Below are 14,746 nucleotides of genomic sequence, written 5' to 3'. Positions count from 1 at the left end.
TCTCAAAGAGCCTCGAAGTAGGACAGCTGAACCTAAAGAACCCTGGCACAAAACGCTGTCTGGTTCCCGATCTGCTGCAGCTATGCCCTATGTTTTACACGCTAGAAATATACATAAAATGTAAGTACAGCTGAACGTCAGTGTGTATTACGTGCTAAAGTTACAACAAGAGAGGAAATGCAACAACTGTGGAGCCCGGCCCTGGGAGAGCCGCAGCTGAACATGACCAAAACCCCGTTCCTGCTGCCGTGCACCCACGCCGTGACGCTGGCAGGGCACAGGAACGCATGCTGTTTTCCCCCTAACCAACCTCTGCCTATTCAGAAGCTAAACCAGTGTCCGCTGACCCCAGAAGGCTGATGACTGCTGCACAGCACTGGACGAGGTGTTTTATTAGGGGATCAAACACGCCCCCAGAAATGTTACTCGACGCGGCCCTAACTAGTTTTGTCTTTCGCCATTTGAGCCTGATGCCCACAATTTCATATCTGCAATAAAGCCTCTCTGCACTTACACATGCCCAAAAGCTGTAAAATTTTATTTTCAACAAGGACCAGCTCCCAGAAGGAGGGCACGATGGGCTGCTAGAGGCCTTCAGACTTCGTGCCTTGATAGAGAAGGGATGCCAAAGCCCAGGATTGCTCCGCTCTCTCCTTGGCTCTGAGGAAGGCGGCACTCGGCAGCCCGAGCAGCGGCCGCGGGAGGCACGGCCCAGCACACGCCGGGCAGGGCCCTCCGAGCAGCGCGGGGCCGAGCGGACGGAGCTGCGAAGAAGCGGTTCCAGGACGAGACGTGACAAAGAGCCGCTCGGTAAACGGAGCCGCGAGGTAGCGGCACTGAAAGGCCGCTTGAAAGGAACGAGATGTGAACTCCTCCTGCCTGGGTTCCCTTCACCACACCAAGCGGCCCTCGGATGGCAAGGCAGCAAAGGGCTGGCTGAGGCTCACTGACAGAGGGTGGGCATGCACAGCGCCAAAAGGGAAGCTCAAAAAAGCCACTGAAGACTGCAGAATTAGTTTTTACCTCATAGATTTGTGTGCTGCAAGGTCTGAAGGTGGAACCATGTCTCTTGGGGATAGCCAAGGGCATCTTGTTGAACCCCGACCAAATTCTCCATCAAATTCAAGTTCCTGTCCAAGCCCTCAGAATTAATTGGGAGCAGCACTGCCTGCTTTTGCACCAAAACAGAAGTAGTGCTGATGAAATTTTCAAAACCAAGCAATAAATAACTTCTCCTGAGGCAGGGTGTAAAGCCTGAAAACTTGAGCTGAAATAGTTTGCATCTCGTGAAGTTGTGGATTACGGAGACCAAAGGAAAACCTTTATTAGGAGCTTTCTGTATACAGGTCTTCAAACGTTCACATCAAAATACAAAAGCTGTGCTCTAGTGCTGCAGGTATTTGAGAATTTCAAAATACTTCCAGAAAACTGAGTTATATTCTTATAAACTTCTAAAATTCATCTTTTAAATAACCATAAATTCTAGCTCAGAGATGTGTATCAGAGGCTCATAACCTCCAGTTGTTAAGAAAAGCCTTTTCAAAGCTCAAACTTGTCGTATTGCTACAACATACGTGGAGCTTTTTAAAAAAAATCAGTCCTTTTTCTGTGTCTACAGCAGTGTGAGAAACAGCACGCTGAGGGTACCAACCTGCAGGAATACCAACCCCTTGAACAACTCAGGGGAGCACAGAGTACTCGTGCCTAGCTCCACAGCTCCCGTTCACTACCAGAGGCTCCACGGACCGATATAACACCCATCCATCCCAACCCCAACAGGACTCGAAAGAACCCCCACCAGTCCTATGCTCCACACACCTCCTACTCTTTAGGTTATATCAAATGATCTTGGCTTATAAGAGGGGAAAAAATAGCTTCCAGTGATGCTGGGGGACCCTTTGTGAATTTATATTGTATTCCGCTTGTCACAAGACATTCCCTCCTTTACCAAAAATAACAGTCTGCAGTCTGACAAAAACGTGCTCAGCTCCCTACCCCCACGTCTCCCGGTGACACCCGAGCGTCTCATTGAAAGGGGCTAAAATTATTCTGCCAAAGGAGGATCACCTTCTGAAATTGCACCACGAGCGTTTGAGATGAGGAGACGCCACTCGCTGTGCGGCACGGAGAGTTGTCCGGCTTCCCTGTTATTTAAACCCATTCCCACTGCCACTAGAGCCTTCGGGTCAGGACTGCTCCCAAAACTCATCAAGGAAAGGACTGGGAAACACAAAGAGAAGCAACTATTTTTACGGTAATTGTGGTGGGCTGGGGGTGGGGGAAGCGGCTGCCCGGATGGTTTCCATTCCCCTTCCTGGCAATTCACTGACTGCCGCCGTACACTCCCCACCTTCCCTACCTTATCTACCTGCTGGAGGTAGCCCGGCTGATGCTTTAACACCCTGTGCCTATCATAAAATGCAGGAACACGGGGTGACAGAGCAGAACATGCAGTTCAGCTATTAGGCTCTGCTTGTATAACATTCATTAGCTCCACCTGGCAGCCGCAGGCGGCGCGGGGAGCTGGCGAAGCGGTGTTTGAGCAGCCCTCTGCCCACCGCCACCCCGAGCTTCACCCGGCCAGATCTTCCCCGTTCACAGGACAGGGCGCCTGCCGCCGCTCCAGCTCATGGATCATTTCTGAACCTTACGCTACTGAGAAGGAAAAACTGTGACATCTAGTGCCAATAGGGAAAATGGCACGTTTTGCAGGGACGCTGCATGAGGCGGAGATGAAGGGAAACGTGGGGTGTTGCTGCAGGCGCTCGCTTTCTCCTTGTCCTTGAAGGTTTGTTGGGTCTTCTCAGTGGATGGTGCGGTCCTGGTGCCAAAGGATCATAGTGAAGTGTAGTCAAAACACATAAAGGGCTATAGGAAAACATCGACGCCCAGCTCAGGAATGACAAGTAATGTACTGGGCTCTCCATCAGGCTGAGGGAATTACCTTTTTACACTGAGATTTCAGCCTATATGTTAATCTGCTGAACAGAGCCATCTCCAACGGGCATTTGAAGAGGTGTCACTACGCTACAGGTTGTGTCTGCAGCAGAACTACTGCAAGGAACAGGGTTTTTAATACTGTGTGAGTTGTTGCACACTCCTGAAATCTAGCGCTGTGTGCCTGTCTGCATTCACACAATTTCGGACTCTCTGAGTTTTCCCTATTCTAGCACAGCCACGTAACTGCAGAGCACCATCAGAGGCTTCGAAGACAGGCAGGGCAGAGCCGAGCTGCCGGCGCAGCTTCCCGAGGAGAGCCGCCTGCAGAGCAGGACACTCCAAGGTGCCCGGGGCTGCTCTCACGCTCTGCCAGCAGGACTCAGTGCTGCATCCTTCCAAACCCATCCCTCCCAACAGCAGAGTAGAAAGTCCCAGTCACACACCTCTACAACAAAGATCTTAGCCAGAATCATGGAAGATTGTGCCACTAAACAAAAAGGCTTCCAGATTATTTATTTATTTGTGTTAAGAATTAAACTAGCAGGAATGATAGAAGTCTTGTGCCATAATCTAGATGAGCATCCAGGCAACGGTATGAACGTAAAATTCTCTTCTTAAAAACATTATAGAGTAAACATAGTTATTTGTAGTCTTATGCAAATGGATTTTGTTTCCTTCCACCTACATAACCACTGCATATTTCAATGGTCCGAGTCTATCCTAGATTGGAGACAGGCTGAGCATCCTCTGGTGCTTAGTTCTTGATGTGCTCACAGTCGTGCATTAAATTACGGCCCGTTTGTCCCACAGTCTTTATTCAGTAATGCACTCCAGAGCATTACAAGGGAGCTATTGACTGGTGTTTGATTTTGCTGATAAAATACTGTCTCCTTCAGCTCTCTTCTATACCCACCAGCTCTGAAAATTATTTGCAAACTGTTCTTAACTTTTTAGGGCTGCGAATTCAGTCTTCTCAAGTGTGCTGGCTTACTGAAGTTTTATGGTAGCAGGCAGAGCTTATTGGAACAATCTTGCATGTAAGCAGAGGTGCCAAAGCAGCCAGATCAGTAATAGAGGGCACACAAGAAAGGGTAACTAGAGACCGGGAGACGGTTCATGAGCTTAGTGTGAAGGATCCGGAACAAACACCATCTAGCAGAGAGCTCCAGGCAACATCCAGGATTCTGTCTGCAGTCCAAAGACACAGCAGATGCGTTTCAGCAAGAACTCTGGCTGCACTGCGTGGGCAAGGGACTGGAAAAAGGCCCCGCATTAGCGATGTCTTCAGGGCTATGAGAGCAGCCGGCCCGGCCAGCAGCACTGCAAGCTCCCCCGCGTGGCCGTGACAAGACACGGGATCCTCTGCTCAGAAGGAGCAAGCACTGTCTAGGAATAAATAGCAAGTTGTATTTTCATGGTCCATTAAGTCCTTGGCTTCTTTGTTGAGACTACTAGCAAAGAGATAATTACTGCCAAATGAGGTGGTGGGTTACATGAAGTGGTCACAAGCTAAGCGGAGAAAAACCTCTTGTATTGTGAAAGTTCTTGATACTTCCCATTTCACAGATTTTCCTGAAAACACAGACAAACAGCGTCAGCCAGGTTAGCCCAGAACACTGCTTGCAAACTCTGTGAGGATGGGAGACTCCCAGCTTCAAGCTCTCGCTCTGCGCCCCGTATTAGAGCAGGGATTGCAACTTCGGTTGTTGACATCCAGTTGAACATGCTGACCACAAATCTCCTGGATTTTATGCCGGCTTCTCAATTTCGCCAGCTAGCTAAAACAATTAGGGCACTCAGCTGAGCTGAATGCTTTAAGAGGAAGAGTGCCTTGACCCCTTTTCACATAGAGAAAATGTAATTGTTCAGGCCGTGTAGCACAGCCCCAACAGAAAAGACAAGCCCTACCTCAGCACAGCTGATACCGCAATGGTAAGGCTCTCACTTGCACGGGGGAATAGTTTGAGTGGGGGGAATGTGTTTGAGTCTCTGATCTAAAACATGTACAACAGTAATAAGAGCCTGAATGCACTAAACAGCAGCTGTATTTATGACAGTCAGAAATTTCTTCTTTAGTAAGAAATACACAATGTACCTCTCAAAAGATTTTGGTTTCAGAAAATCAGCAACTTTTGCTGGAAAAAAAAAAATCACATTTACTTGGAAAGTTCCTAACAAGCACTCCCACCCGGCAGCTCACTGGGGCCTGCTCTGGTGAGAGCTCCAGGCCACGGGCTCCACTGGCACTGACCATTACGTGTTACTAACCAAAACTGAGGGAATAAACACTGTATAACACGATAACACTTATTTAGCAAGTATAATTTCAAAGACTCTTAAAACATGTTTGTTTAAATTATCCTCACAGCACCCCAAAGTACTCCCGTTGTATTAGGATATGACCAAACCAAGGCAGTGAAAACTTTGACTAAGGCTACCAAGCAAGCCACTGCAAAGCTTGGCAACCTCAACTTCCCCTCGGTAGTCCTTCCTTGGGAATCACCTCCGCTGTACTCAGCGTGTATGGGCTTTTAGCATTTTGAAGTCAAATACATCTACCTGAGCACAAAACTTCTCCCTGACAAATTCAGACCATTTTAGAGAGCCAACAAAACATGCCATGTTTTGAGAATGGTTCACCATTGTATTGCATGGAAGATGTGCAGAACCAACATTTTTTCTCCAGCTCCTCACGGCATGTCTCCTCTCCCTGTGCAGTACCACCAGCTCCTGCCACACAGATGGATTACTGCAAGGATCTTCACTCCCTGGCGGATAAGATGCTGTGTTTCTCTGCCCAGCTGCTGTGCAGACTGATCACAAAAAAGCAGAATGGATCCACTTACAGCCCTAACAAAGGAAAGGCTCATGCCCTGCATTTAGCTAGCGTGCTGTCCCTTCCTCCACCCCTGCAGCCATCTTCATGTGGAAGAGAAACTCGAGTGCACGTTTGTGAAAATTTGTTTCCTCAGCCAAACGAAATTAAACCATAAAAGCCTAAAGTCGGCTCATCCTGATAAAGAAAGTGCAGCAGGGAGGAATGAATCTGTTCGGCAGCTCGTCACCCCTTGAATGTCACCTGTCCTTCAGCCTGCTGCTGGAACCTCTTCCTCAGATTGACCGCTCTCACGTGTGAATGAGCGCTATTGTGTGCAGTGGCTATTGGTAACAGAATTCAATACTAACGCCTCAACCCTCATTCCAGCTGCACATGGTCCTACAGTAACTCGTCCAGGTGCCGACAGGCCTGGCTGACAGCTGAGCACGAGCAGCTTTTAGCGGCGTGGCTCTGGGGGAGCGCGCGGAGCAGCTCTCGGTTCCACCTCGCTGGGCTTCCCCGTGACAGAACCCAGGGCTGGGACTTCCACAGCCAGCCCCTCACCTCGTTTCTGGGAAGCCGTTAAAAGGCAGGTTACAATTTGCCATATACCTCCATGAGAAACGATCTTCAGCAGACTGAAAAATGTGGGGGAACGTTGTGTTTTATAATCTTCTGTCTTACTTTCCAGTCAACTCAACCCCTCGGCCTACCCGCCACAGAAGGGCCTGCACCCGTGCCCGAGATAGCAACACCACGCACACCACTACGGACAGGTCATTTGTTTTCGGATTGAGCACAACTAAGTCTACCAAGGGTTAAAAAAACTCCTAATTTTTTTTTGGTGGTCTTTGGGTGCAGAATCTCTTATAATAAGACTATTTGTATTCATACTGGCAGAGTAAACACTACATGTTCATGCCCAGGCAGCTCTGTGCTTGTAATTTCAGCAAGAACAGAGCTACATCCCTGAGGGACTTTGCTATTTCCCTAGCCACCATCCACTCAAACGCTGAATGAGAGCACAGAAAGAGGGAAAGATGATGGCATAAGCCTCCACAGCACCGCAGCCTCAGCTTTCACTAAGAATGCAGGGAATCGTTCATTTCATGTATAATTATACTAGTTAAGACATTTTTTCTATAGGCCAGCAAAAGACAAGGAAGTAGTGTTCCCATAGTCACCATTTACTGATTAGGTTCAATCTGAAAACATGATTGTCAAAACCTTCCCCTGACAAGAGACATGTAATAAATATAAATAAAAAACCCTATTTCCTCTCATCACTAAACTTGATGTTTTTGATGTAAGAATAGAACTTTGGCAAGTCTTAGATATCTAGTAAAAGGCACTGTTCAACAGTGCCAAAAAAAAAAGAAAAAAGAAAAAAAGAAAAAAAAGTAAAAAATTATTCCATCACTTAGAACTGTTCAAATTTAAATTACTGCAGAAACATTCATTTATGGAATCCCACCTAGCCTGGACAAAAAAAAAATAAACATACCTTCTACTAGTTAGCTTTATTCTTCAGCCATTTTAATGCTGCAATCTTTGGCTTGCTAATGTAAAGACACACCAGGAAAAGCCCACCACAGTACAGCCTGGTCCAGCTTGAGCCGAAGGAGTAACTCTATTACCCTGACAGCATTAGCAGCTTGTTAGTCCCAAGGAAATCATTCACTAGAGGGGGATGTTGCACACACCTTGCTAGTGCGCTACACAAATACTGCAAGGTGAGTATTCAAATGGAAAGCATAAAATTGGTTTTTCATTTTTTAAGCAAATGAAAACATTTCCATTTAGTTTTGTAAAACATATTTTGTTCAAATATAAACCCCAGTTACCTGGAATAGCTGAACGAGCACTTTTTAATTATGAAGGAAAAAATAGCATAGGAACAGGTTTGAAATGGAATCATCATTTACTACAGAGTTTAAAATACCCATTGTATGGGAGGTATTAATTTTTAATGAAACAAAAATCCCATTTTCAAGAGTGAGACTTCATCTATGAAAGACTGAATGAATAGATTTTGTGGCTGGCCTGGTAAATTTTCATTACAATTGTCAAACCCAGTCCAAGACACAATATACTGCAGGACATGGAAACAAAAGTAGTCATAAAGAAAGTGCAACTTGCCTCATTTCCTCCCGGCAGCCTGTTCATGTGCACGAGCTGGCCCTGATCATCCAACACCAACTCGGTGTACGTTAGTATGTCAGACGGCAGCGGTGGTGTTGGCAGGAATGCATGTTCATTCATCGAATCCCAGAGTTTAATCAAAGACTATAGGATGAAAAAATAAATTTTTGTTGAGAGTATCATCTGCAAACATTTTTATTATTCAATCTACTGTGAATTAGTATTCAGGACAAAACACTCTGAATCCCCCAACACCCAGTTTGACTGACAGTATTCAGCGGACATCACTTATTTTGGAATTTAAACTATGAAACAGTTTCACCCAGATTAGCATAATTCAAATTATGTGATTCAGGACAGGACCCAGCAAATCAGATACACAATCAATTCTGAAACTCATTAACACATCTAATAATGTATGACTCCTATCCTAGGCACTATCACTCCTGCACTGTCCAACCTCCTACAGAGGCCAGATAACAGGGTGGTAAAACAAAGAAACAAACGAAATGCAAGATGGTTTACATTTCAACTTCTGCTGTTAGATTTATTAATGGATCTACAGCAACAGCGTATAAGGAATCCTTTTTTTTTTTTTTTTTCAAAGCAGAATCAATCCATGGTTGCATATACCCTGGGGAACCATTGCTAGGCATTCAAGGCCACTCTTTTCCCTGACAAACAAGGATGGCAACAGACAAGTACTCTGCAGGTACAAAACTTCAGCACAAACCAGGAGGCCTTAACAGAGGGCACTTACCTGCCGAAACATCTCAGGAATGTCATAGACGTAGGATGTCCCTAAAGACTGTGCTTGGAATCTCTTGGACTGAAGCAGGTCCTTGGTCACGTACGGGGTATTGATCAGCATCCCATGGAGTGGCCCCTGTTTATCCCCATAGGCCTGGAACATAATCTGCAGCACAAAACACGACCAGTTACGATTTAACCTGCTGGCTCCTTAGACCTACCCCATCCGTATTTTAACAAAAATCATCTGGATATTCCAGACTGATCAGGCTTGTTTCTGTTCTCTACAAATATAATATGTTAATGCTCACATACCCTGAAACGCCATGCTTTATCATGCATTACTACCCTTTGGAGACAGTGCTGGACCATAACGGCATGGTTCTGAGCATCACTGACTTATTACCGAATCACAGCAGAAAGCAAAGTGAGCAGAGCCACATCCCCACAGAAACAAGCCTGTGACTTAGATGACTTCACATTCACCAGTATTTCCCCTGACACCGTATCTGTGCCGATGGATTGTGATAGCTGGGAGCAGAGAGGAGAACTCTGTTATTTATGGAGTCGAACAGCACTGCATCCGTATCTCCACTGACTGATCATGGAAGCTAGGTCAAGACTTGCATATGTCATTTGGCTTGAAGTTTTGATATTATAAGTTTAAAAGATTTTCCCAGAGTAGCAACATGAATTATCAGCTGCCATGCTTCATGGCACTATATATTCCACTCAGCCAGGACTCGGAAGGAAATCTATTTCAACTGAGAAATAAACACGAAAAGCACTGCTTAACTGGGACACCACTGTACAAATGCTGCTTAATTGAAACATGTCTGACAGAAGCAACACGATTAGTTTCTGCTGGGGTTCTTTTGTGGTTTTGTTTTGTTTTGTTTTTAACAGAATGGTGATCAGCTCTAATGCTGTAAACTACAGGGCCTTTTTCTAATTGCAGGGAAGTTAATTGAAGAATTCCACACGAGAGAAAATTCAGTAAATAAACCCTATTTTAGTTTTTCGGATTCAAATTAAAGGTCATGTTCTTTTCAGTCTTCAGAAACTTCATGAAATAGTTTCTTCAACGAGAGAAATATTTATCCAGAATAACAAACATTTGTGACAGTGCCTGTGTTAGGAAGTGTTACTGAACTTGGGGCACAATTCTCAAAACCTCTGGAAAATTTCAGATCAATTCTGCAGGAACTGGAGACGCCTGTACTGAGGTCAGCACAACCACTCGTCACTGCAGAAACTGCGGAACAAGAGATCAGGGGTCCCTCTCTCATGATCAATTAATTTTTCCATTCTTCAAAAATCATGAGTGGTACCAGGTAAGCAAGCACCTGGTACATCAGTAATGTTTGAAATCTTTTCAGAGAATTTGAATATAAGTTCAAAATAACCCTCTGAAAAACAGGAAAATATATACAGACACAAACCCTCCTACTAAACCTCTGTCATAAAGGGGAAATCTATCAAAGGTGCTCAGAAAGCTTGAAGGTGTCATTTTTTTTTTTTTTTAGAAGACAAACCTTCCTCTCAGCTACTCAAACTATTAATTGAAGTAATTCTTATCAGTAGAATGTTTAAATAGAACTGGTTTAATATCCCGAAAAAAATCAAATATTGGAAAAGTTGCTAAAAGCTGTACACACGCAAGCACAATCTTCTACCCTTAAAAAAGCAGAAAGCTCATCAGAGACAGAGTTTAAGAGAAAAGGTGACCTTCACAAGTGACTAATGGAACTTGAGGGTCAAGACCAGCTACTAGAGATTATTAAAACGCCCTTTTCTTTCCTCATCTCCACTCAAAAGCAGAAATGAAGCAAAGCATACGGACACTATCTGTTCTAGGATCTCCAGAACTGGACAGGCTGTGCAGCCAGGCAGCTTGCTGGAAAAATTTAAATGGAGAAGAGGGGGAGAAAAGGTGACTCAGCACTCTGCTTTCCACATGAACACTGCCCAAGTGATTTATTCTGTTGCTAGCACTGCATGGCAGAGAGATTATTAGAAAGGGAGATGTAAACATTTCTGTATTTAAATATTTTTCATGTATCCTCTGGTCCATGTATTTTAGCATATGCAAGTATTTGAGTTAACCACAATATTCCTGTGCCATGAAAAGCACAAAGACCTGAATAGCCACAACGGTTACAAAAGAGCCTATTATGCTTAATAGAAATGACATAAAGGCACCTTCAACGGTTTTATAGCATCCTACCCAAGTCATTTCCTATACCTTTAGAATTTAGAATAAAGTTCACAGATTTTCTCTACTTATTCAGGGAAACATATAATAAATAGTATTTTTGATTATGGCCTGCAAGATGAGCATCAACGGTGATTACTTTTCTATTACTTTTTTGAGCACTCTGCCACAGAGGAAAACAGATGTACAAATACCTCAAGGTATACGCAAAACAATTAGAGGACATGCACTTTTACAAAACTTAGTGCATTTTGCACACCTACATGCCTCTTGCAAGATTGTCTTCATGATACATTCTCCTTTCTATGGCAAAGTTGAATGGCAATTCTATATTACCTGGAAACACAGCAAACCACGGAAGAGCTTTTTCAGGTATAATTTGTCGTCCCCCCCCCGTCCCCCAACACTTTGTTCACAAAACAATGGAGCCATATGGAAGCACACCTGTGCTGTCCTGGAGTCCGTTACTTCTTTGTACAGACTGATGTCCAAGTAGTAGCCTGACTCGTTGGTCAGGAAGAGACGGATGGGAATTGCCTTCCCGGTCGGTGTCAACCGAATGTTGATCTTCAGCTCGGCTTGGAGGACGCGGAGTTTCCACAGGCGACTCCCGTAGCGCATCACCATGCTCCGCACGGATTCTTCAATCTTAAAACACACAAGAAGAACGTCCCTCACTTTCAGGACACATCCACCACTTCTGTCCCTCCTCCGTTCTGCTGCTCCAAGGGGCACCCAGCGCACAGGAGGGGCACCAGAACACAGAAGATCAGAGCTCCAAGCCGCAGCACGTGTCCCGGGCTGTTACCGGACCCCAGCGGCCCGTCCATTCTCACCCTAACAAGCCTTGAGACAGACAGGAGTCCAACTCAAATTCCAGGGACCACTGAGGTACGGGGCCAGCACTGGATTCCCATCCTTTTTTCCTCCTGGCACCACGTACCCCAGCCAAGCACAGCATGCCTGCTGCTTCCCCTTCATTGACCTTTCTTCCTGCAAGTATAGCTCACAGCTAAGAACTACAAAATGCAGAAAGTGAAATCCCTGACAAACAGTTATGTAGCACTTATACGCACAATAATCATGTTTCATGGCACATGCGGTACTGTGCTTTAAATCAACAAAGTAATTACTACTTGGAGCTTGGCCTTCTGGTGTTCTATTAAACTTCATAATATACTACTGTTGGCAAATAGTGCATATTAAAGGAAGGCAATTTATAGTCTGCTTTTAACATTCTTTCCAAAAAAGTCCCTTTTCCACAGCTGCTCAGGAAAAAGCCATGGCATACACTTGAAGGGGCTTCCAGGGGCTGCGTATCCCAGGTTCCTCTGAAGTGCCTGAGAACTGAAGGCTCTGGATGACCTGAGAGAGGAGTTATTCAAAATGCTATGAAAAAAAATAAGTATAGTTTCAAATACAAAACCTTGTTTTTGATAAACTGGTTCTTAATTTAAACAGAGGAAGTGAACTGCATTGTCCAAAGGACAATTCCTTTTTCTAGGAATAACACTGCTAGTTCTAAAATCTCACACTTAATACTCATTCATAGATTGGTAGAAAAGCTTTCCTCCCTCTTTACTTCTAAAGAGGTTCCTCACTTGAAATAAGCTAATTGTGTGCCTTTTAACTTAAAACAAAAACTGTGCTCTCTGCTTTTGAAAAAAGTTGGTTTAGCAGCTCAACATCAAGACTATCTTTAGTTAGAGACATCCAATCGTTATATGACTCTACTTTCTTTATGTTTTCAGCAGCAAAAGGATTGTTAAACTTAACTTCAGTCTATCATACACTGGAATGCATTTGTAACCAGTATGTATTACAAGTAAATGCTGAACTACAAAAATACATTTTTAACGTTCTAAAATTGAATTTAAATTCCATTAAAAAAAAAAACAAACACATAACGTTTCTATTTTAATCCATCACATCTAAAAATTAAAAAAAAAAAACAAACAAAAAAAACACAGAAGTAGTTCTTGCAAACAGTACAGGTATTAAAAGCTCTTTTTACCTAAAAGGCTTGCAAAACTATCCCAACAGACTCAAGGTTAACCCCTGGCATTACTCTGTTTCTTTCCGGTAGTAACAAACTACTAGCTCTACCCAGAGGCTAGCATAAAAAGACAACAAACAACCATTTCATTCTGGTGAGTTAAGCCCAAGAACAAACACTTCAGGGCTGGAGAAGAGGCCATACCTTTGATGGGTCCATGATGACAGTAGGCACAAAATTTAAGAAGATGTGATTGCAGTCAGTGCGCACGTTGGTGTTATTAAATGCCACCTCCAGCTCGTCCATGGCTTCCAAAAGCAATCGCTCTCCTTCATTTTGCAGATACTCAAAGGAGGCTTCCTGCCAGACATTGTCAACAAATAATTTACTTTCTACTCAAAAATCACAGCCCAAGTAAACAGTGTTTAAAAAACTGCAGAAGGACTTGACCGAGAAAATAGGCTACATCAGTTTCAGCAGGACGTGCAACCCTCAATCAGATCAATCGCAGTCACAGAGCCAGTCTCACTCCCACTCCCTGGATCCACAGACCCATCCGACCTGCTCAGGTCAGCACAAATAAGAACCTGGGCAGGGCAAATTCTTACTGCAGTAGGGCAGGAGGAACGCAACGAAACAACTATTGCCTCAAAACGCAAGGATTGCTGACTATCCACTTGGGCCAAAGCAATATCTCCCTGAGGCACAGGAATAGTGGGTCTCTGAAGACATGCTCCTGTAGAGCCAGTGTGAGCAAAGAGAGGGCACCCATCTGCAGTGCTCTGTGCACGCAATGTGTTTTCAGGCAGATTTCTACACTGATTTACAGAGTTTCATAGGCTCTCTTGCAAAGAGACCTTGCAGAGGGTGACAAAACTCACCTTGGTAACCAGGTCTGAATGCCTTATAATAGCCCTCACGAAGAACCTGTAGTCTGTCACCTCTGTTCCTACTTCAACTTTAGCTGCTCCAAGGTAGAGATGCATTTTATGGTTGGCACATGGGATGGCAGTGAGGTCGAAGTTTCGCATTCTGTTCAGCTCCAGCTGGAAGGCCAGAGCTGGCTCCAGATGACGGTAGATTCTATCTTCTTCAAACTGGAGGCACCCAGCACATACAGGAAAGAAAGGATGTAAAAGAGGAGGGTGGGTTAACAAGGTGGAATGCTGAGGATGGGGAAATCTGGACAATAACCATTAAAAATTTTCATATTTAACGAACAGCCTAAAAATTCAAAAGAAATTGTTGAAATGCTGGGAGTAGAACACAAACTGCAAGACAGCAAGTTCTCAAGCTCATTCTCCCAAGAACTTCTTTTTCACAGAAGCCAGTAATTTTGGTATTGAATCAGCTTCTTAACCTCCTTTGTTATGCTGCCAATAAAATCCACAAAAACAGAAGCCTCAAGTCAGGCTTCCAAATGTGTGAATTTTTATCCCACATTACCAGAGACTCCTCATTGTTACTGACACCTACTGCTGCGTGTGGGAAGAAGATGATACCGCACCACGCGGTGAGGCTGGGCTGACGTAGCTCCCTCTTAGACTGCCATTGAACAGCCATGTGAGGGAAGGATAGTGTCAACGCTTAGAGAAGAGTTTCAGGATGTACAACCTACCTTATCCCGGGCACGGAAAGTGAAGAACTTTGGAAATTCTCTCTGTTTGAAAATAAAAATAATGACGTTAGTCCCCCAAAAGCAAGCCACTTGATCAGATCTGCAGTAGCACCACAGCAGAGGAGATAATAGAAGTTGTTCCAAGCTACTTTTTCAGCATCACCGAGTGGTGGAAAATCAAGTTACCCTCAACAAGGCAGCAGAGGTAGTTTAGACCCATCTTCGCTGCCAATACAATAGATGCTACTTGACTGGCTTTTGATTATT

The 14,746-nt window shown here is 44.4% G+C and overlaps 1 protein-coding gene across 1 annotated transcript in view; it reads right to left on the bottom strand.

Moving 5' to 3' along the window:
- ACACA (acetyl-CoA carboxylase alpha) overlaps positions 1–14,746 on the bottom strand; it is a 124,616-nt gene that overhangs the window by 48,041 nt on the left and 61,829 nt on the right. The window contains exons 35-40 of the mRNA XM_083806085.1: positions 14,480–14,521; positions 13,743–13,958; positions 13,066–13,221; positions 11,310–11,513; positions 8,661–8,816; positions 7,898–8,044 (exon numbers count right to left, since the gene is read on the bottom strand). Coding sequence (XP_083662211.1) covers positions 7,898–8,044; positions 8,661–8,816; positions 11,310–11,513; positions 13,066–13,221; positions 13,743–13,958; positions 14,480–14,521 — 921 coding nt within the window. The remainder of the gene's footprint in view (positions 1–7,897; positions 8,045–8,660; positions 8,817–11,309; positions 11,514–13,065; positions 13,222–13,742; positions 13,959–14,479; positions 14,522–14,746) is intronic.

Source organism: Anser anser, assembly GCF_964211835.1.
Source record: "Anser anser genome assembly, chromosome: 20".
In the NCBI taxonomy this organism is placed as follows: domain Eukaryota; kingdom Metazoa; phylum Chordata; class Aves; order Anseriformes; family Anatidae; genus Anser; species Anser anser.
Note: the sequence above shows the minus strand (reverse complement) of the source record. Positions and strands in the feature narration are given on the sequence as shown.